The sequence below is a fragment of the Nicotiana tabacum genome, chromosome 4, assembly GCF_000715075.1.
Source record: "Nicotiana tabacum cultivar K326 chromosome 4, ASM71507v2, whole genome shotgun sequence".
Classification (NCBI taxonomy): domain Eukaryota; kingdom Viridiplantae; phylum Streptophyta; class Magnoliopsida; order Solanales; family Solanaceae; genus Nicotiana; species Nicotiana tabacum.
Window position 1 is genome coordinate 145441765 of NC_134083.1, and position 24795 is coordinate 145466559.

At 35.6% G+C, this 24795-nt stretch overlaps 1 protein-coding gene and 1 pseudogene across 1 annotated transcript; both read right to left on the reverse strand.

The window, feature by feature from the left end:
• Nucleotides 1–1285: 1285 nt before the first annotated feature.
• LOC107801870 (phosphatidylinositol-3-phosphatase SAC1) lies at nt 1286–23993 on the reverse strand. The gene is made up of 16 exons (XM_016625274.2): nt 23675–23993; nt 23375–23579; nt 23109–23274; nt 21409–21631; nt 20614–20690; nt 12781–12968; nt 12571–12668; nt 12239–12372; nt 12020–12154; nt 6897–7278; nt 6658–6779; nt 6368–6472; nt 5569–5766; nt 3416–3607; nt 2086–2197; nt 1286–1761 (listed from the first exon to the last, which is right to left on the reverse strand). The coding sequence occupies exons 1-16, from the start codon at nt 23777–23779 to the stop codon at nt 1513–1515; spliced, it is 2691 nt and encodes an 896-aa protein (XP_016480760.1). The 5' UTR covers nt 23780–23993; the 3' UTR covers nt 1286–1512.
• Nucleotides 15768–15884, reverse strand: LOC142180404 (5S ribosomal RNA; annotated as a pseudogene).
• Nucleotides 23994–24795: the final 802 nt, after the last annotated feature.

Genomic DNA, 24795 nt, shown 5'->3' on the forward strand with positions numbered 1-24795 from the left:
AGGAGTTCTTGGTGAAATGGCAGGGATATGATGCAGAGGAGAATACTTGGGAGAGGGGAACAAACCTAAAAGCCTATAAGAGCCTGATTGATGATTACCTTGCAAGAAAGGCACAGAGGACGTCGCCAACTCAGGTGGGGGAGAATGTCATGGGCGGCTTTCCAATCATGCCCCATGACCCCTTGGACGCGCCCCGTGGTGTCCTGGCCAGCTTTCCAACGCCCGTTGCCACGGTCGGTCCCGTGGTCTCGGCAGCTCCAAGTGACAAGCGCGCATGTGCCTCTGTCGCCCCACCGATAGCCATCGCCAGCGCCCAGCCACAGGCAGATGCCAGCAGCGCCGCGCGCGCATACCCTGATGCTAAAGACAAAGTTGCTGCCAAACGGACTTGTTTCTGCTTTGTAGAAGACTAAGTCCTTTTCATTGTAAATATAGAGTAGTTTTGCTGCATTTTCTTTAAGTGTGATTTTTCAGCTTTCATAGATCTAGTCATGTAACTTTGGTTTATTTTTTTTAAGCATTATTAAGGGGGACCAAGCAATCAAAACTTTCAAGTAAGCAAACAATTCTCTGTACTGGTGTCTCTCCCCCCGACACCGTCTTGTTTTCTGTAATAGCTTTCATTCAATGCAATCAAGCTTTCTTTCATTCTCAATTCTCTTTTCTACTCTCTTTCAATTGCTCATGACATTGGTTTTCCCGTACGGCACTGACAATCTAGTCTAGCGTACGGAGGGGACCTCAGTTGGCGGACAGCAACCGTACTGACACCGGTTGCTTAGCTTTACATCGCCCTTTCAAGGAATTTCAGGAAGGCGCCACGTAACAGTATGCTTATCCTTTTTCTTCCCCACATAGTTTGAAAAATATTAAAATATTAATAGTCAAATTGACTATCGATATTACTATTAATAGTTAATCACAAAGAATTTTAGTGCATAGTTTATTCTGTCTCGCAATCATGAGATATTTTAGTAGTGCATGTCACTTGGAGCTTTTGTTTGTCTCTGCAACTTGCCAAGTACCAGGCACGGGCGGATGCGGACTTGAGGCTGTGAATCCCATTGAATCCAATATTTTTAATACAAAACTTAAATATACACATGCATAAAAGCACTAAACTTTAAATAAATTTATGAGTATAATTACTTTAGTACTAGTAATGTTTTTTCTTTTTTAAGGTCGGACCACCAAATTTAAATCTTAAATCCACCTCTGATACAAGGTCTTACATTTGGTAGGTAAGTAACTAGCTAGTCAATCTCCAAGCTCTTCGTTTGTTTCCTTTTATTTTCCCTTTTAAGGCTTCATTTATAATTAAAATATGATCATAATATTTCTTCACGCACAAAATACAACTGTACAGGAGCAGCATGCTTTTCAGCAGTAAAACCTGCTGCTCACAAAAAAAATCACCCTCATTTATCTGTTAAAATGTTAAAATAAGACGACCTCAAATATTACAACAAAAATATGTAACATAGTGAAATGCATATGTTGCAGCATATCGTTTTATACATTGGGCAGCTTGTCTTCGCCAACCAGCCATCTCGTTAATTGGCTCGGATCAGCAACCAATGCCTTACATGACTTTGGGAAAATCCCAAGATCTGCACCAATTTGGTCATATGCCTTGAGAGCAGATTCCATCTCTGCTTCAATAGCTGCATCGTCCATAGCATCAACTGAACCTTTCAGGAGAAGTTCGGTGTAATACTTTTCCTTTTCAGCATCATGTTCGAAGGGTTCCATCGCAGGCCCCTGCTAGTTTACATAATATCTTCTGAGTAAGGCAAATCCAAAAACATTCCCTCTTCCATAACATATAACCAGGTATTCAACAATAGCACATATCAAGGAGGAATATTGCTAATCGAAAGCCCAAAGACAATTGTTATAGAAATTCACAGTTACTAAATTTTCACTCATACTTAGCTAAGTCCTGAATATTATTGAAAGTAGCCTAACATGATAAGATCTGCTCTAGTTCATCTTGAGATAAAATTGAAACGCTTATGACTTAAACCAGCAAAACTTAGAAAATAACAAAGCACGGATACAGACAGTTGTAGACATATCTGTTACCTGGATAAGTTCTGCATAATGTCGGTAGATTTCACTGCTTTCATCTTGTTCACCAAGTAATGTACCACCATACCAGCCATTAGCCTCATTTGCTGCCGTCATTGTAAGGTATCTAGAAGAGGATTAAAATAGTGGGTGAGTCTAAACTGAAATAAAAGAGTAATACAAAAGGAAAAGTATTTTGTATATACAGTAATTTGAAAGGAACCAAACGAAGAAATCAGTACTTTTAGTGCCAAATGAAGGAAAAATGAGGAATTTACTACCAGCCCCTTTCCTTCCTCATTGTACATTTATCTTAACTTTTATTCAGGGTTGGTGGGGACATACACAACATACAATAAACCATGTCCGATGAAACTAATTCTTCTAGGCATAATCAGAAATTAACCCAAAAAAGGGGGTTCAGCATTAACTAATCCTTCTGCTGCAGAGAGACAAACAACTTTGATCAGGTGACTGAAATAAAGAGCAAAGAAGAAGGTGGCGGACTAAAACATATGACATTCGAACTTCAATTTGTCAATAATACTTCTTATTTAAATAAAGTAAGCTTTGAAGCTTTATTCCCTCATATACTAGATGTAGGGCGCTAGGCTGACTAATATAATGAAAAGATCAAACAGTAATTCAGTTTTCAGTTTTTCTACAACATACTAAAGCAAATAGATAAACCACCTAAAAAATACTGGAAAATGAGGTTTCAGGCTCTAAAAACTTTTAACGTTCAATCCATTCCCTAGTTAAGATAGAAGTTAGCTTAGTAAACTTTTTGCACATTTCGTATTTTTCCAATTGAACTTTAAGAAACAAATAAACCGTGTAAGCTCTATGCCAGCATAAGCTAGTTAAACATCTATTAAAAACAAAATAAAGTTTATATTTACCCAAATGGCCAGATATTAATGACATCTACAAGCTATTGCATCATCATCATTTCAAAGGTGGTCTAATCAACTTCGCAACGGTGAAATTTCATCAATTGCTACCTCTCAAGAAAGGAAAATGGTAAAATTATCATTTTCTATAGCATTGCACAAATAGCTGATGATGAACCGTAGAGTTGATCATATTTCACTCTGTTATGAACTGTAAATTCATTAAAAAAAAAATCGACTTCTGCACCTTCATCAAGTATTTTCCAACACGTATTTTGCGATGAGAAAAAAAAAAAAGAATGGACAAGTGGAATTATGACACTCTGGCTTGACTTATGTCTGAGGTGCACACTGGTAGGCTTGTATAACAGGTAAAGAGCCGCAGCTAATTGCTTAAAGACATCAGATAAGCTCATAAATGAGCTACAAGAAAAGTTCTGAGGGTAAAATACCTTTCAAAGATATCTTCTTGATTCAGATCAGGAACACCAGAAATCCAGCTAAGATCACCAAGACCATCTACTTTGTCCTCACCAGTGGAAGCCCCATTAGAAACTGCATTCAAAGACACCTTAGATGCAGAATTACTATCATCATACTTCCTCTGTCCAAAAAGCCAATTCGGGCTCTTAAGCTGTATTTCACTGCAATAAAGAATATCAAACATTATTCGCTAAAGAAAATTTGCTGGTCTCATATTGCAAATTTACTCTACAGAGAAAAAATAAATAAACTGAAGATAAAAACTAAAAAAAAAGCTAGTTTATCAGAATACACAAAAACAATCTTTAAAATCTCAAAGAAAGTGTGGAAAGAACGGGTTCGAGGCTCAAGCTTTCATTTCGAATTATTCGGATGAAGATGTTGGGGCTGTTTGGGAGCCTATAAACTTGGATTAGTCTTAGAATAGTGTCTTTTCTGTTTTATTTAGTTATAAGTACCAACACCCGCACTATGTCACGCCTTACACCTAATCATTTTCTCTTGGTATAAGTATGAAATAAATTTGTTATCAGAACTTTGGTTAGCTGTTCAACCAGAATAGACATGTATTTTCTCACTTATATGTCAAGTCATAAACAGTAAAGAAAAACTAACAATATATCATGTAAAATAACTTGGTCAATAAAATTTAAAAGGGGGTAATTTTGAAATTATTCTTCTCAAATCTCCTTTCCAACAGCTAGCATTTTCATGATGTTAGTAGAAAAAGAATAGTAAACAAAGGAAAGAATTAGAAAACTAAAAGGAAAGGATATGAAATAGGATATCATTTGTTTGTACATATATCAGGAGAAAACGGCATTACTTCATTTTATCATTCAGTAAGCTCTTTGACTATTTTTTCCACACTTTTCCGTCAATATTTAAGAAAACTTACCATTTTACTTTATATTTTGTATGATAACTGTAACAGTTTGTATTTACCACTAAGATGCTAATGTAACTTTCAGATCTATGAAAAAATTAAAGTACTTTTTCTTTTAACAATTGTTGATAACTAATAATTTCAATTGATTATAGAATTTCTCTCTTTATACCATTATTCAGAACTAACCATTCGAGTAAAAGAACAAAAAAGAAGAGCCAACAAAGAATAAAAAGAAAAAATTTCTATATGCAGACACTTCTCACCTTTTCTTTTTTGATCTGTCATGTTATCTCCTTTCTCAGGGCTCAAACAACATACAGAAGTATCTTCTATATCCATTTAAACATGCATTAGTTGTCCACAATTTCTAATAGGGATCAGTAATATTAACTTCAATAGTTTAATAGTGTATTTAACAGCCACTACGCCCCAAAACAACAAGTAGCCATTGTTGTAGCTAAGTATCTCTTAGACTATTGAACCTAACATTTCAAACTTTGGAAACTAAAGCTTGAAATCCCTGTAAAAGTATATTGAACATTTTAACGGTTTAAGAGTATATTTAACAACCATCCCCTAAAACAACAAGTAGCCGTTGTTGTAGCTAAAATCTCTTCGACTACTGAAACTAATATTACAAACTTTGGAAACTAATGATTATCTAAACTAATACTTGAAATCCCCGTAAAAGTATATTGAACATTCAATAAAAAAGTTTAAGTAAAAATATAAGTATTACAATAATCTTTTTAATGGAAGTATTAAATTAAATGGACTAACCAATCAATAGGAAGGTGTCAGTTCAAGTTAAGTGAGACAAAAAAGAATTGATGTGTGTTAATTGATAACCATGTAAAGAAAAAGGTGTTCCTCATCCCTTAGTTCTTAGCATATCAGCCCATCCCTTCAACTCAAACTAGAGAAATGGCATAAATCAAAATTGAGAATCGGCCAGGACGGCATCTCATCATTTAAGACTCAAAAAATTTAAACATAATGAATAAAAAGGATGGAACAAGTTAAGTACTGCTGCCACTTAGCATTTCTGGACATATTATTGACAGATGTTAGTCTTATAACTTGAGATTTTAAGGGTAAACTTTTTCATGTATAAAGATGGAAGCTGTCACTTTTAATTCTCCAAGCATGTAAATGAACACTACAGGAGAAATAAAAAAAAATTAAAAGAGCACGTCAAACAAAAATATATGCTTAACTACAGTCAACACTTACGCTGCATCAGGTGCCACTCCAGAATTCCCTGATTTTTGATCAGTTTCACTACAGAGCCGTACATTCTTAATATTACAGCATGTTCTTTCAAGCAACTTGTCAAAGGATGTCAACTTCATGCGCAAGAAATCTTCCCTGCATGCTGGAACAGGGGCTAGTGCGGTTCCTTGTCCAACAGCACTGGTATCAAATGACAAACTGTGCCATAAATTAAGATGGCATCTATTAGTAAGCAGACCAAGTCATATGTTAGAAGAGAATTTTTTTCTTGAATCTTTCCTTACAAATACACAGTTCTCAAAAACGAGGGCTTAAATCAACCTCTGTACTTCAGAAACATTCTGTTTATTCAAGAATCCAATTGATGTTACTCAATAATAGACAAGTGAAGTTGTAGCTTGACAGGAAAAAGAGTCCATATGTGCAGCCAAAAATCCTTATCCATTTTACTTCCCCAAATGTTACTAATTTGAGTGCAGCATCGCAGTTGTCACAACACATCAAGCCCGCGCAAGAAAAGAAATACATATTTTCTGTTCTACTACTCCCTCCATCCCAGTTTAAGTATCCTACTTTGATTGGCACGAGGTTGAGAATTTAATTTTTATTTCATTTAAATACCAGTTGTCCACGGAAAAAATTACCTCTTGATAAAGTTGAAAGTTCTTCAATGAAAAAGTGGGGAGATGGTAACTTTTTAATGGTAGGATATTGGAAAAACATTTAATAGTCTAGTAAAAAATTTCTGACAGCCAAAATAAAAAAGAAAGAAAGGTAAGTGGAAAAGAGGAAACCCTACTCTGGAATGAGATCGTCTCCTATGCCAGATACATGGAGATAATAGTCAGAATCCAACTCCCAAAGTGCAGGTTTCCCTTCCTTAGGTTGGAAATATCCCAAGAATCTGGAAAGGAAGAAAACCAAGAACAAGTAATAAAATGTTGAGCAGCAAAATTTTTCAAAACATTTGCAATAAAAACGCACGTATTGAGAATCCCACAACTTCAGATGGAAAATGCTTAACCACCTAAAAGCATGCATCAACAAGGAAAATTACATGGCAAGTAAAAGTTTAGGGAATGAATATACAAGTTAATTGCATCTTGCTTTTCACCATCCGTATATGCATTGCTGTAATATCGTTTGATAGACTTGAGGAATTCCCTTGACTGAGTTGTAGCTTTCCACTTGCCCTGCCTTTCTGGAAACACCTAGTTTAACCAAAACATCTATTCAACAATATGAACAATTTCTAGGAATCAACATTTAATCAAAAACATTTAGAGAAATTATTTTATTAACTCGGCAGTTAGAGTCAGTGAGCATACGGTGTTGTGCGCAGCAGATCCACCATACTGTTGAGCAAGAGCATCACCCATACCCTGGTACATATCCATGAGCGCAGCAGCAATGCTACTGTCAGCATCCAGTTTAGGCCTATCAGACAAGCCCATAGCATGGAGTTGGCGACCTAAAGCTTCAAGACCATAAGCATATTGGGCAACATTTGTTCGGTCCAAGCAATCAATGCAGTTGGTGCGCAGCACTCCACTTTGAAACCTTGGTGCATTCTCATCATTATCTTTGCCAATTTGTTGGCTATTATCAGCCTCTCTTTCTTGTTTGATCAACGAATTCAGAATTTCATTACTGCTTCCAATCCTTGAGAGCTCTCCTGAATTTGCTCTCAAATCTCTAAGAGTAGAATCCCTGCACGAAACACCATGAATCAGTTAAATCTAGTCATAAATCATTTGTGCATCAATGAAGTTAAGTTTCCATAATCTAGACAAAATTCACAAGGATAAACTCTGCTTAGCAACTCATTCACTCTAAAGAAATAGTACCTGGTTGCTTAACAACTACACCTAAGTCTTCAATAGAAGGAAGTCTTCAATAGAAGGGACACGGAATTCACAGGGTTGGAATTTTTCTTTCAGAGGGCTTCTAAATGGTATTGAAATTGGCAGAGTGGCTAAAATGCTGAAGGTTCTGGAGGTTCTCCGTGGTACCAAAAATGCCAAGGATACAGTTATAGGGAATGGAGGAAACACCAAAACGTTTTCAGTCAGCTCCGCATACTCTCTGCTTTCAGAAGGTGCTCAATTATCAGTTTAGCCATGGAAATGCATATGGAAGATTAAAGCCCCATTTAAGGTCACATGTTTTTCTTGGCTAGTAGCCAGGAAAGCTTGTCTGACTCATGAAGTTTTGCAAAGAAGAGAAATTCCTCTGAGTTTTTCAGAAAGAGGAAAAAACTAATAGCCATCTTTTTCTACATTGCAAGGTAACTGATATTCTGTGGCAGTTATTCCTTTCCCTGGCAGGAATTCAATGGGTAATGCCAAAGGATACCAAGGACCTTTTGTGGTGCTGGAATGATATCCAAACAACGAATAGACAGAAGCGGTGGTGGAGAATGATCCCAACATGTATACGGTGGACAGTGTGGACAGAAAGGAAAAGTAGATGTTTTGAGGATAAAAATAGTTCCATACAAAAAATTAAGCTGAATTGTTTTTTGTCGTTTCAATTCTGGTGTAAAGAGAACTATATAGAGGATGCAAAATCACTTGTAGATTTCTTAGTTTCCTTTTAATACACAAGGCCCCCTGTAATCTGTACATTTTTCTTTTGGATACCAGTACCAACTTGGTGCTGATGGATATAATGTTACCTTACTCCAAAAGAAATTAAAAAAAATTGTACCTGGTAGGATATCTGAATGTTACATGGAATGTTAGAAACATATTGGCCACAAGACCCATAACAGAATAGCAACACCATCTTATGACCAAGGCCAGATATGGATTTCATAGCAAATAATGTGGATGATTATACAGAGCCTACGACTAGAATAACGATAATTAACTTATGTCTGTCAGGACAGCAACTACTTCAAACTCGAGCAACTTTACTTGAATATGATTTTACATAGGTCCATGCTTTCAAAAATACAAGTGCCAGAATAATGTTAGAATTGTCTATCGAAAAGTATTCTATAACTTAGATACTGGTTAGAAACTTCAATGACCAGAAATTTAGTAAAGGAATCAACAACACAAAGACTATTGCTATAATTGATATCTTGATATAGCTCAATAAAAGCTGCAGTATTATTATCTTTAATTTTATTTTTCTTTATCTTCTAGTTAGAAACGAAGTAGAAATAATGTTCTCTGTTTTTTGAAGATAAGGCTCTATCTATTAATAAGTTTCTGATCTAGTCTTATCTTTACACTTAAAATTCCACGTAGTAGCTTTAAAATTTCTAACTTGTTCAGATTCACAATTCTACTAGTAAGACATTGAAGTACTTTGTTGGGAAGATGTGAAGCCTTGAATACCACTAGACTTGATAAATAGCACTTTATGAATTGAAATGTTTCACAGTTCTCCTCTCTTCTTGTTCTACAACCCCCCCCCCCCCGGTAACTGAAAAATTCTCGAGGGCCAGTGGCACACAGTTCGAAAATTGGTGGATAATGGACCCGCCTCTACTTAAATACCAGGCTCTTGTCTGCAGCAAGGTTCAAACCCGTGACATGCGCCTAGCCCACACATCATGTGTTGCGCTTTTACCACTAGACCAAAACCCTGGCGGCAAACTCCTCTCAATACAAAAAAAGCTGGAAATGCACAATTTCCACATTCAATCTCGGTGTCATAGTCCAGGTTCCACTTCATTAGGACTGCTACACTTTTAGCACCAACTACTAATATCATACTTAGTCTACCCTTGAGAAATAACAAAATCTTCAACATTCAACTGACGCCTCATGATCATACAAGTGGAAGCCACAATGAACAAGCTTATCCCTTAATCGTTTGAAAGTTGGAGACCATAATAATAATTTTACAAGACACAACTGCAAGTAGAAACTCAGCCTACTCTAAGCTGGTGTTTTGTAGCTAAATCTTATCCAGTGAGGATTTTTCTTTTCTTGATGCTATATCTTTTGGTGTTGGATACTCGTCGGATTCGAGCTTTTTAAATAGGGAAGAATAATGTAGTTAGTAAAAGATTGTGGTATTCTTGCACCGATAGTTTTTATCTCTCACTTCATTGATAAACAAGCCCCCCACCCCACCCCACCCCCCCCAAGAAAAACAAAAACTCTAGGTGATTTCCCAAACCTTGGTTGGCAGAGTTACCTGGTACCTGTGTTGGTAGAAGTCTAGAAGGTAGCACAAACTCGGTACAATAATTGAGGTGTTCGCAACTGGCTTGAACACCACTATTACCAAAAAATTCTGGTATTTTTACCTTGAATATTCGTTTCTCTTTACCTTTTAGTTAGAAATAAAGTAGAGATAATCTTCTCTCCTATTTTGAAGACAAAGTTTTATCTATTAGTCAATTTTATCAAAGGCAAAATAGAAGCATGAGGTCCACAATGCACAACGTAAATAAAGGTGCACTTTATTTAGAAAGGGGTAAACGAAGAAAGAATAAAAGTATATATACTTAAATATATGTGTGTGTGTATAAACTTCATTACTTCAAGAATAATAACGATATAAAAACCATAATTCGAGAAAAGAATTGAAAAGGCTTATGTGAATATTATTGTTAAGAGTAGTTCTCTTTACGAGGAAGCTCATATGAGATGAAGCACATGCTTTAGCACTTTAGTGCCTGCACTGAAGCATAGCCTAATCGAGGAGAAACACCTTACACCCGACCTCTTTTGCACCTAACTTCAAGGTTTAAGTGTCCTTAAGTGCACATTTTACAGCACTGCTATTAGTTAAAAATAATATTATCTTTTTTATATCAAGTATAATTTTGTTGATAATGGAAAAGCTCACATATAGAAGAGGTATACCAAAAAGTAAAGAATCTTCACAAAGATATAATCCCTATGAAAGGTAAGATTAGATAATCTACAGAAAGATTACATCTCTTATCTTTTTAGTTAAAGATAAGAGTATGAGAGTGGCGATATACGAGGATCCAACCTCGATCATCGAGAGCTTAGCTGCTAGACCTCAGACATAGGGATTCTCGGAATGGAACGTTCTAGTAATTTTAAGAGTTCTAACTTATTCAGAACTCACAATCCTATAGATAAAACCCTCGTGCACTTTATTTGGACGTGCACTTTATTTGGACAACTTAAACATAAGTTGACTTGATCAATAACCCTTTCTGAAATTGATTTCTCTTAATTTTATCTAATTTCTCCTGATTTTGTCTATTCTACTCCCTTTTCTTCTCCTTTTATGGTGCTACATCTTACCTTTATTCAGATCTAAGCCTTCATTCTGCAAATAACCAGTTATCACTAGACAAGTTTTGAATGGAAGAAAGAAAGAACAGAAAACAGTTTACTCCTCTTTGATACAGACTGGTTCACAAATAGAGAGGTAATCCAATTTAAATATCACATTCCTTTCCCAGCAATTTGTACTCCTCTTTTCTCTTTGCGGCACTCTGAGTCTGAGAAGCAACAGTAGTGAAACAGACTATTGAATTTTTTTAAGGAAAAAAAACAGAGAGAGAGAGAGAAGAGAGGGGGAAAGAGCATACAAGTTTACAACATCCTTATCGCCAACTTCATGAAAGGTCGGAAAAAAACTTATAGAGACGAGAGAAAGAGAGACAGAAGAACAAAATGACTAGCGTGGAATAGAGAAAGAAGTGAGTTATGATGTCTAGCTAACTAGCCTCACCTTAGCATTTGCAAGTTCAGTAAACAACAAACCAGGCTCATAGTAATAGCCTGTTTGGCCAAGCTTCTCACCATGCCAAAAGTGCTTTTTTTCAAAAAAGAGCTTTTTTCCTCAATTTGAGGTGTTTGGCCAAGCTTTTTTTGGGGAAAAAAGTACTTTTGGCTAGAAGCAGAAGCAGTTTTGAAGAAGAAGAAAAAAGTAGCTTCTCTCCGGAAGCAGAAGCATAAGCAGTTTTGACTTTTCTTCTTGCCAAAAATACCCTTTGCAAAATATTATATATACCAAAATAACCTTAGTTTAAACTATTAAGTAATATAAAATGACTTTTGGGATGAACTTTCATATTTATTGAATGATTTTTTGATATATTTAAATTATCTTGAAAGAATAAAGTACTTTTCAATTTTATTTTTATATTTACTTAAATAAAATAAAAAACTTAATTATTATCTTTAATAATAAATATTTGAAATTATTTATCTACTTATATAATATTAACTATTAAGAAAATCTCTTATGTCCTTATTTGTAATTTGACACTTAAAAGCACTTTTTGAAAAGCTTGGCCAAACACAAATTATTGTTCAGAAGTGCTTTTCAAATTGATTAGCCAAACACAAACTGCTTTTCTCCAAAAGTACTTTTTCGAAAAGCACTTCTCAAAATAAGCTGATTTTTCCAGCTTGGCCAAACAGGCTATAAGTAACTAATTAATGCCTTGCAAATATGATACTCAATAGTTCAAGCACAAATGTCAATAGATGCATGAAAATACCTCGCAGTGCTTGTACGACTGAGTTGTGTAGCCCGCCTTTTAATAACCATTGGCTTTCCACTGTAGTAAAACCCAGTTAAATCAAGTGCTTCACTCGCCACACCACCCAAAACTGCTAATACATTTGCAGACTTGCTTTAACACCGGAAACAAGGATGAAATTAGCAAAAAAGGATTGAAAAGATTAACTTATTAGGATAATAAGGGGAAAAGGGATACCTCTTTGCAAACTTGTGAAAATCCCAATGTATGAATTTTAGGTGATTTTCTTCAGAAAGTATCTGATTTAGGTACCCAACTGCATTAGCAAACTCACGCCTCAGCATCATTTCTCGTGGCCTTTTCTCAACGGTCTGCACTCATTGCATTCATAAATGAAACAATTGAAGAAAATTCTAAAAGGCAAATATTCGATGCTGGAATTCAAATACTAGAACCATTTGAAGTAAATAGTGCCCAGGAGGTGGACAAACCAAAGTTAGTCTGATCTACTTAAGAAGCAAACACAATGTAAATTTTCTGGATGCCACCAAATTCAGTTTTGCACAAACCTTGATCAGATTAAGTATGATTATTGGGTTTCCATATCTCCTTGCAAGATCTTCAAAATGCAGTCTTGTTGCTTCATAAGTAGGATCATATCTTTGTACTTGTATCAGAAAGGAGACAAGTAAGCTCATTCAAGTCAGAATGGAAGTACACATGACTCCACCTTTAAAATTTCTAGTAACAATCAGGTAGAAGAATTTAGTTGCTCTTACAGATTATATCTGGTTTTGGGCTGAATCTTGAAGCTTCTTGTGACCAGAAAAGAGGAATTGAGCCCCTCATTTGAACAACAGAGCTCATTTTTCCTTTGCTTGAGCCAGCTTCTTCGTCAAGCACAATTTGTTCAGTTTCAACATCATTTGCCACTCTTCCATGATCATTAACTCCCCTTTTCAAGTAACTGCAGCATGAACATTTACTGGTAAGACTTTCGCGACAGATACTGAGGTTACTAATGGAAAGATCACATAAGTGCCAATTCGCACATTAACAAGAATATTCAGATTTCCTACGTGAGAACAACAGAGACGTGATGGTTTTCTAGCAAGGCAAAGCTTTTCAACGTTTTTTCATACTCCCATAACACTCTAAAGCCAGACCGACCTAGATAGAATTGTAAGTTACTCGATGCCTTTCAGAATGCTTTTGAAATGTGATAAGACATGTTTCATTTTTAACAACCTGCTAACCATAAACCTCTTAGCATATGTAGCCAATCTCTCATCAGCCAATAAAATCATGAATATGAATGGCCCCAACCAAGAAGTCAAAAAAAGCTTCTTGTTTTATTTCAATCTTTAAGTTTCAAGGCAAGTGAAAAATTAGATCACCTCCGATTTACCAAAATATGAAGCATCTAGAAACAAGAAAGAACAAAGATACAAGAGCGTTAATTAGGATTAATAAGAAAACAGACTGCACAATATCGGCAATTCTCAACTGCAATTCCGTCTGCACAGACTTCTTTATCCGAAAAGGAGTTGTCTTAGAGATTTCAGTTTGGAACTAAGACAAATGCTTGTATATCTACTGTCTCTTTTCTTCAAGGTTTCCCTGGTCCGCATTATGTAGTTCTGTAGTATGACCGATCAGCCGTGTCTGTAATTCCCAACTCTAATTCAAGAGTTAATGCAGCATGTATGAAAGCCAAAGCAGAAAGAAACATGTGCCAAAAATCACTGGTAACTTGGCAGTCCAGTAGATAATGATTGACAGACCGACATGTTACCACAAAAAAAAAATTCAGCGAATTTTTTACCCCTCTTCTGGAGATTGTATTGAATCTTCCAGATAGGTTTCCAAGGAAAGATAACAAAAGGATGACCTCTCCTGGTATTTCGTCTAACCATGAAAAACGGAGTCTAATGACAAGCTATGAAAAACTAAATTAGATGGATTGTAATACTGAGAATCTATGTTGTACGGACTCTCCAAAAATGTTGCCGCACCATGTCAGATCCTCCAAAAATACACTACTTTTGGAGGATCCAACACGCAACACACTTTTGGAGAGTCTGAGCAACATAGCCGAGAATGGGAATTCCCATGCTACAGAAACGGGATAACTGAAGCGGTGAACAGTTGATGACTGCCACCACATTCCCCTTACCAGTTACTCTCCATCTTGTTTCCTTTCTTGAGGTGTAAATATTAAACCAGCTAGTAAATGGTGTTCCATCGTGAAACCTCACCCATGACTGTAATACAGAATTTAGTACGTCTTTCTGTTCCGCAACCAAAGACATGAACAAATTCTAATGTCTGTTCCTAGATTTGCATCAAAACACCCATTGAATGTCGTATTATGGTGTTTATATGGGATTTTTTCTCAAGATTAAATGGCCCATTAACATATCCATGATCTACTATTTTGTGATCTCTAGGATATCCTATCTCTCTTTAACTAGCATCACGGAATGAGACAGATATATACCTCATTTGGCTTTTTTATTCTTTGGGGAATTTATAGTATTCCTGGAGATCAAGATGATAAGTGGATTTCCAGATAACAACAAGAACACTGCAAATGATTGATACTCGCCTAGCAAAAATTGTGAAATCCAAGTGGACGGTACATAGCAAGGAAGCCACAGTTCAATTTAGAACTTCCCTAATATTTCGGCAATCCAAGCAAGGACATATGCTAACCTGGGTTGTTGTTCTTCCTCCTTTGGTCCTTCCCTGGACTAAGCAAATATAGGGGAAAATAAAGGAATGCAGATGCAGCACAATGAAATTGAAGAATTGCTTCATGAAAGCAGAACATATTTTTAATTGAGGCTTAGAATTTGTACTATTTGTGCGAGCACATATGAAAACCAAGTCAGGCATATAATGGCAAGGTAGCAAGTTCTCAGGGAGACACAACCTAAGAACGGAGGGAAAACAACGATGATGCTCAAATACAATTTAAATAGAAAAGTATATTAGGATGTTCTCTTGCACATAAATGTCATAAGTGCAATGTCATATGTCCATGCACAGTTACAGATGACATCAAGCATTCAAATGGTCCATAGAAGTATAGAACTACATCCTCATCTAGGTCTTTTCACAGAATGGTACTTAGAACGTGGCACAGTCGTGACGAGAGCAGAATGCCTGGAAGTGCTATAACACCCTTGTTCTCCTTTTCAATTTTCAAATTACCATTGTGAGAAATCAAAAAACGGGAGAAAGAAATGAGGAAACACGCGAAGACTAAAGTCTTACTCTTGAATCCTTTTATGCGCATGTCTTAAATCGTGCATAGTGTATTCATCCGAGGTGGGACACGAACACTACATCATATCAAGTATAATTAGCTAAACTTAACTCTTCTCCATCTCAGGGTGGTCCCTTTTGGCCTTTGAACTGTCTCAATCTTGAAGATTAATCTATCAAAGAGTTCTATATATGCAGTCAACATTGAAAATTGCATTGAAGATTTGGCTAGCATAATGGGGTGTAGAGTTGACAGGTTCCCTTCTATATTTGGGGCTACCTCAGGAGCTAAAAATAAAACCTAGATGTATGGCAAGGGGTTGTTGATAAGTGTGAAAAGAAACTAGCACCATGGAAGAAGCAATATCTATCTTTTGGATGGAAGATTAACCTAGAAAATTCTGTATTGGATGATATTCCTACTTATCTAAGTCACTCATACCTATTCCAGTAAAAGCTGAAAAAAGAATAAAACAGATTTTTTATAAGGGAAGGAGGGATGCAACACGAGGACTTCCAAAGGGGTCACCCATCCTAGCACTACTCTCGCCCAAGCACGCTTAACTTTGGAATTCTGATAGGATCTAGTGCGTTAGTGCTGGTATGATCGTCCAAGAACAAACAGCTTGAGAAATAAGTTTCTGTGGGAAGGTAATTCAGTGAGAAAGAAATTTCATCCAGAGAGATGGCAAGAGGTAATGAAGGATAAAAGGGGAGGTGGAATGGGAGTAAGAAACTTAAGAATGCATAACAAGAGTCTACTTTTCAAGTGGCTATGGATATTGAATGAAGACAAGGTGGAAATTTGGAAGAAAGTGACTATTACTAAGCATGGAAAATTGGATTGTTGGCAGCTTGCCCTGTATCAGCTTCATAAAGGAGCACAATCTGAAGAAATATTTGCCAGCTCTGGGAAGAGTATCAACAGCAGGTAAAGTTGAAAATTGGAAGTGGAAGGTTCGTTATGAACTAATTCATGGGTGTGTGATGGTGTACGAAGAATTAATTTCCTACACTTGCAGCGAACAAAGACTGTACGACGGCTGCCTTATCACAAAAAAAAAGTACTGTACCGTGGCTGATGATTATGTAAATAATGGATGGAATTTCTTTTTTAGGAGACATTTTAATGATTGGAAGGTGGATGATATTAGTGAAATCTTAAATTGTTGAAGCCAGTGAATCAGATGATAACAAGAGGGATAGGCTCTAGCTAGCTGACAAAGCTGAGATGTTGCAGAAACAAGCTGAAACATGGGAAGAAACTGGCCATGGAAAATGATTTGGAAAACAAAAGCCCCTACTAACATTGTTAGTTTTGGACGGGTGGCTGCAAAGAATGCTTGTTTAACACAAGCCACTATTCAGAGGAGGGGAATTCCAGAGGTGGGGAATTCACTGTGCTGCAGGTGCTGCTTTTGTGAAACAGCTGGAGATATAACCAACCATTTATTGTTGCATTGTGACTCAACCTGGCAGATCTGGTCATTTTGTGGGTTTTTGGGGTGCAGTAGATGATGCCTAAGGATGTAAATAGTCTAATGGCAAGCTGGCAGGGATAGAGCATTAGAAATAAGCAAAAAAAGATCTGGAGAACCATCCTATTCTGCATCATGTGGACTATTTGGCTGGAAAGGAATAAGAGATGCTTTGAAGAGAAGAAAATGATCAAAATAGTCCTTAATGTATTGGGGTTGCTTTATTTTGGTCCTTCATATATACACCCTAATAGAAATGGTCCTTAATTTATAGAAAAAGTGAATCATTTTGGTCCTAACCCTAAATCTAACAGAATTGTCTAAAATCTCAGTTAAATTTAACCCTCTTTTCACGTGAATCTCATGTGGTTAGTAACAGATAGGGTCATTCATTATTTTGCTACCTTTTTCACCCATTCTCTTCCCAGTTACCTTTTTCTACTCCCCCCCCCCCCCCATATACGTCCAAATCCATGTCACCAGCTCGACTCAAGCGGCATTTCAACTTCTGACGAAGCCAATACTCCAGTCCTCCTCCACGCCTGACATTGGAAAAACTGATGGGGTGTCCATCTGCTTCATCAACGGCATCTCCGCCCATGTTTTTCCGTCGTTGGTCCTTGCATTCATGTTGCCACTCACGAGATGAAGGTGAAGATGCCAAGGACTTGCCCTTGATGTAGAACAATGAAAATTATGGAATTTCCAGTAGTTCTTGCAACAGAAGGCCAATATTGGCTAAAGGAAAGAAAAACAGAGCCTTTTATTATGGGAAAAGTCATGATATTTACCATGCATTAGAAGACTCTAGTATTTGGGAAAAGAATGTTGCTTGCTTTATTGTGGGTGATACAATAGAAAAATCAGCTTTTTGTTCAACTCTGGAGGCTGAATATAGGAGGGATAGGAAAAAATGGAAATCATTTGACCTTTCATAAATGACAAGCAAAATAGAAAAGCTTACAGGTCTATGGAGCTTTAGGAAAAGCAGATTTGTGCAGGGGCGTACACAGGATTTTTGTAAGCGATGTCGAAATTATAGAACGGAAATAAATAACTTTAATTATCATAATTTTTTATATAAGATATAGCCTTGGTCCATTGGTTTTGTTGAGTCTTAGGTTAGAAAAGGTCATGAGTTCAAGTCTACTTAATCACAATTTTTAACCACATAGGCTCTCTCAAATATTTGCCAAAAATATGTGCTAGTTGAGGTTCGAACATGTGACCTCTTAGAGCAGAAGCAAGCACATAACCAACGTGCAAGGATACAATCTGTGTCAAGTGATGTCATTTTTTTCTACTTATTTGATTCCTCACAGTATTAATACATATATTTAGTAAAATTTTCCGACAAAGCCGGTGTCGCGTGACACCGCTACGTTGAACATGCGTCCGCCCTGGATTTTTGGAGACAATTACAAGATGACACTCTTTCAATTTAATATACAAGACAAGGATACATTAATTAGCAAGAAAATGAAAAGTTTTCATGATACATTACTGAAGATGGCATGAAAGCTAAAGCACACTCAAAGCACTTGAGCTTGTTGATGGTGCTTGTTTACAGAAAATTAAAAGTAAAGAGGTATCATGGAGGAGGACCAGATTCTTGGCTTGACGGAACTTGGTCAGAAGTTGAAGAAGCCTGCGCAGCTTCTGGCCAAAATGATTCACATGGAAAGAGGATTAACTTTAACTGAGTTTTTAGACAATTCTGTTAGTTTTTAGGTTAGGACCAAAATGATTCACTTTTTCTGTAAATTGAAAACAAAAAAAAAAGGACCATATCTATTAGGGTGTATACATCAAGGACCAAAATAAAGCAACCCCAATACATTAAGAACTATTTTGATCATTTCTCAAGAGAAGAAAGATCATTTATCTTTAGTTAAATCCGAAGCCATTAATAGTTTATATTTATGGTGCAAGGAACACATGGTAGAGGATATGGAACATCTTTTTGATTTTCTGGAGTCTATGATATCGAAGATATAATGGAGTCTTTGTAACTCTCGCATTGTACTTTTGCAATACCTCCTTGCTACTAGCTTTAATAATATTACCTTTTCTTTATCAAAAGAATAATAATCAGCTATACTTAATTCTATTTATACTTAATTATTTAACTCTCTCCTTAAACTAATGCACAAGTTTTATATACCGAGCTTGCTACAATGGTAACGCGTTCAAAGATCGGTCAGGGACTTGGAGAATATGCCTGCAAGCTGATTATTAGACTTCACAAACCTCGTATCTTTTCTCTGATAAAGTGACTATCAACTTTTATGTGTTTGGCCCTATCATGAAATAGTAGATTTGATACAATAAGAAGTGCAAACTAATATTTACGCACAGATTCTGCTACTCTCTCCAAATTTCATTTCTTTGAGTAAAGGTTATCCATATAAGTTCACAAGTTGCACTGCAATGACTTGATATTCAGCTTTTCTATATATCTGAAACCATGTTTTAACTCTTGCTTTTCCTTGACATCAAATTACCTCACCTTCTCAAAAAACAAAGACATCAAATTACCTTCAACTAGAATACCATATTTGGAAGTAGCACACCTCTTAAAAGGTGATCATGCCAAATTAGCATCTGTACACCCAACAAACAGCTCATTTCCCTGATCCTCATACAGTAATACTTTTCCTAGAAGAGATTTTATATAATGAAGGATGTGGATCACTTGCATTAGATTGAGTCTAGAAAATGACTTACAACACTCATCGAAAAGCCAGTATCAAATCAAGTAATTGTGAGATAGTTCAACTTTCAAACCAACCTCCTATACCTACTAAGATCACTTAGAGGCCCCTCCTGACTTGATAGAAGATTAACACTCAGAATTCCTAACAGAGTCATCGAGCCTGCAATGGTCATTTTATATTATCGAGAATGTTAAGAGTAAAATAACAGTGCATGATCTGGACTAGGCAACCCTGATCCCTAAGAAGTACAGAATCTATCGAGCTCCTTGGTTTGGAAGTGCGGAAGCCGGAAAGAGATTATTGAATTTCTTCTGTCCACGCCTTGGTGGACAGAATTACCCGGTACATGTGCTGGTGGCAGCAGGTACCCATTGGAATTAATCAAGGTGCGCGCAGCCCGCCCACCATGGTTAATTAAAAAACAAAAGGGTCCCCTCTGGATATCGAATAAACACAGAATGATCCAAGCAAGTAATTGATAGGTTAAAATCAACTATAAATCATTATACACTCATAGACATGAAAAGAGAAGCTGATACCAAAACTAAAGCATTGGCGATGGATTAAACAAAATTTTGAGCCCCAACATAACAAACATGCAATTTAACAGTGTCCACCTTGCTGAAACGTGAAATTCCATATCACTTGTCATCTAAAACTCTTATCCCAACTAATTGCATAGAACAAATATCTTGAGCAAGTTACTTAATAACTCAAGAATGAAGAGTAAATAGCTCCGATCTTAACCCACAATTTGATGCAAAAAGATTTAAGCCACTCTGCACATAAGATTCTAAAATCTGTTTCCTAGACACGTGAAAACTTGTTCACTCATAAGCCCATCCGTTATAAAAATTAGCAGCATATATTAGCTTAATAATAAGTTTCAAGTAACTCGTAGTAGGAAACCTCATTAGAGACTGAAAGATAAACAGAAACAAACAACAAATTGACCTTGCCCGTTTAACTTATCCTAAGACAAGTTATTTCCTCCCATTTCAGTTTACTTCTACCAGAGAAGATAAGTTTGCTTTCTACCACTTCTTAGTTTGTAGAGTTATTCAGTGTAACAAAGCTGGCAAGCAAAAGAAAAGCTTCTGGAAATTATGAGAGAAACAATTAAAGAAAAAAAGAGGGTAGTGCATACCGTGTTCCAGCAAAATGCCGAGAACGCCTAGAAACAAGAGAAACACTGAAGTTTTTTCCAAATATTGATAGCCTAGTCTGCAAGCATTAAGCAAAGATTAGATATTAGGTGTCCAAGCAATTTATCATCAACTGGTCTGAAATACTCAGGGGATTGTCGAAGGGATATATCACAACAAATATGAAAATAGAAAATTAAAGAAGAAGATCGCAAGTTAAGTATGCTGAAAACAGGTAGATAATCTCATTTTCAAAATAACAGCTCAAGCCAACTGGTCAAAACCTCATATTTGGAGGACCACATTGATTTGGACAAAAAATCCTGAAGTATTTCTTATGAAGAATATTTATAAGGGAAATGGATCTGTCTCATGGTTATGTACTTGTCATAATGACCCACTTAAAAATGGATTAAACACAAAAAATATACATACTGAACTCATTTATTTGTACATGAAGAATCAGACGGTTGGCATGAAGCTCAGATAGGAAATGAAGTTCATAGTGATTTGCGATTCAAATATATTCAATGGTTAGTTTTATATGATAGGAGTTGGAGGGGAAATTACACAAGCTAACCCATTTCACTGTAATTAGCCATCTCAGAATCAGATGCAGGGAAAAATGTTTAGTAAATTTAACTTTCTACACTACAACCTTGGATTTTCATTTCCATATCAATATAATGAAGGGTAGAGAGGCGGACCCATTATCCACCAAGTTTCGAACCATGCACTACTGGCCCTCGAGGATTTCTTGGTTATCAACAAAAATATACGGAAAAGTAAGCAAACACCTGCTTAAAGTGCCCATGAACTAAAGCAATTGTCCACATTGTGTTCTTGCATCTTGATCGAATTGTATGTGTTAGATAACTATTCCAGACAAAAATATTGTCATACGGCATCCCATCCTCACCCGTAGACAAGATATTCTTCTGCAAGCTTCGCATTATTGGATAGGTATAACTGTAGAAAAAATCTTTTGTCAAGTCAACACTGGACAAAAGCTTCTTGTACCTGCATTTATTGAAAATTTAGTTAGCCAAGAAACTAAGGGCCAAATATTTGTTCACTAAATCAAACAGAGAGCATAAAATTTGAGAAATTAAACATAAACAAAACTAAAGTTGAGTGAAAAGGAACTGACACAAAGCAATGATGATTTTTTCATAATTTCCGGATCAGATGCAAAAGCAGTCATCTTTGAAGGACTAACTAAGAACATATACCGAATAGAAATGATGAACAATTCAAAGAAGAAGCAGGAGAAAAATGACCGATGAAGTACTTTCTCTGTACAAATTTATATGATACTCTTTCTATCTTGGAATGTTTATAACTTTCAAATATTCAAATTCATTTAACTAATCAAATTCTTTTAGAACTAACTTTCCAATTCACAATTTTAATATTCTCAACTATTACCACTAATATAATACGTAAGTCAAACTAACATCTAAAACTCGGTCTCAATCAAACACCTTCATATGAAATAGAACATGGGCACACTACTTTGCAATCATTATTTCTAAAGAAAATTATCTCAAAAAGGAACATAGCAATGGCAATTTTCTTCATTTCTTGACCTAGAAGTATGTTACTCGGACTCTTAAAAAAGGTGGTCGGGTGCAGTGGCGGAGCCACCTTATAGGAAGGGGTGTCAAATGACACCCCTTCGCGGAAAAAAAAAAATTATATGTATATATACTATAGGTAGGTAAAAAAATAAATTATATATATATATATATACTATGTATTGACTCCCCTTAATTTCCTAGTATGTTTACTTTTTATATATTTTGATACTCCTTAACCAAAATTCTGGCTCCGCCACTGGTCAGGTGCGTGTCGGATCCACCTAGCAGACACTGTGCTTATGCTAGTACAGTTGGTTATGCTACAATAAGTGAAGGATAGTTTTGAAAGCTGACAAGGGCAAAAGATCAACAAGGCAAGGTAAAGTTTTTGGATAACTGGTCCTGCATGCATCATATGGAATGCGTGGAAGTAACGAAATCGTAGATTTTTTAGGGCAAATTTGAGGTTCTGCAACTGCAGATGCTTGAGGGTAAATTTGAGGCTGTACAAATTATATGTGTTTATACTTTTTGACATTTTTGTGTAGGATGAACAATGTAATGATATGGATACTCTGATGGACTCCTTAAAGAGTATGATCCTTTTTGTACATCTTTGCCCCTTCTTGGCACAGTATAGTTAATAAAAGTACCTCACCGATCAAAAAGTTAAACCCAAATAGATATATTACGGCTGGATTAGAAATGGCCGCTTAGTCAAAACATACAAGAAAGGAAGACAGCACTTTAATCCAACCCTCAGTATACTTTTAAACAAAAAAAAAAATCAACATTACCTATTAAACAATGAAAGAGAAAGGAAATCATATCACTAGCTCAAAAGACATATAAACAGTATGCAACAAACAAAAGCTTCTCATTCCAAAAGATTCAACCAAATAAACCAAACCGCTTACCTTAACTCAGTTTTCGAATGAGCAACATCACTTTGGACCGACACATGAGGTATCGTAATAATTTGTGTCTCGTCTATACTATATATCGCATGACCACATACACATCCAATTTGGCGCCTTCTTGTCACCAACACAAGATAATATGACTCCAAGAATTTAATGCAACCTAATAATCAAATCCATCAAACAACAACAACAACAACAACAAAAAACTTAGCACAAAAATTCCTTTAAAGCATGAAATTTTAGCACTAAGATTAACTAACCAGCAATGCCATAAACTTTAGCCACAAAATTCAAACCCCCAGTAGCTCTATTCCCTTCAGCAATGCGTTGAAGTAAGTTTTTAACTTCCTGAGGCGGATACACAACTGGGTCTTCACTTATGTTAAGATCTGAAGGCTCCATTCTATCAATTTTTAGCACTCTAAAGAATTGCTTATTCCTATCACTCCCTATTAAGTAAAACCTCTGCAAAACACCAAAATTGGAATCAATCATTACCAATTGGGTTTTCCTCAACAAAATAAAAAATTAAGTAAAAGGAAGTGAAAATTGTAACGTACAGCACGTGTTTCGTAGAGGCGAAACTTTTCGAGGGAATAGGAAGGGGGGCTGGAATCAGAGGGATCCTTTGAAGAATTTGACTTCAAATTCTCGGTTTTCGCCATCGAAAATTAAGAATCAATGAAAAAAGTGATCGGTTTCTTCACAATTTAAAGGGTTTTGAGCTTCGTTTGGATCATCAGAGCAAATTATAGGCTACGGTCTCTTTTCATTACAACTCTACTCAAGTCATGCTTTCTTTTGTCGCCTGATCGGAAAGTTTTCCTGGTTTCTCTTTCTTATATGTTTCTTTCGTTTTTTCTTCTTTTTGTATTTTTTTTTTATATATATATATATATATATATATATATATATATATATATATATATATATATATATATATATATATACACACACACATGTTTTATAAAACTATTCGAGTCATGTAATACACAGTTTTATAATAATATTAATATTTTTAAAATAAATTTTTGAATAAATAATTACAAATAAAAGAATATAATATAAATTTTTATGAATAATTGGATCTATCATATACACATTTTGATAATACTAAAGAATACAACTAGATAACATTAGTAGGATGGGTTTATGCATATAGATCTTACTAATAAGGACAAATGTTTGCACCTAAATGAGTTAGTTATCACACATATGATACATAATCCTTGCTTTCAAAATTGTCGAATAAATTTGTACATGAAGGATGATCAATTTAAGAGCCTGTATGGCCAAGCTCAAAAACTGTTTATTTTGTAAAATATTTTTGTTCCGAAATACTTTTTGAAAAAATACTTTTGCAAAAATAGTAGTTTGTATTTGGCTAATTTATTTGAGTATTGCTTTTTCTTAACTTATTGTGTTTTGCCAATATTTTCAAAAAGTACTTTTAAGAATTAAATTACGAAAATGAATAGTAAATGTTCAGTTTGCAATTAGTATTAATTTTAAAAATTATATATTTATTATTAAAAAATCAATTAAAATATCAAACGTATAGTAAAAATATAAATTGAAAATCCCAATCAATATAAAATATAATTATTTCAAAGCAATAATATTGAGTATTTGGTATTACTTATTATTTATATGACAATTTGAATACATCAAAATACATGAT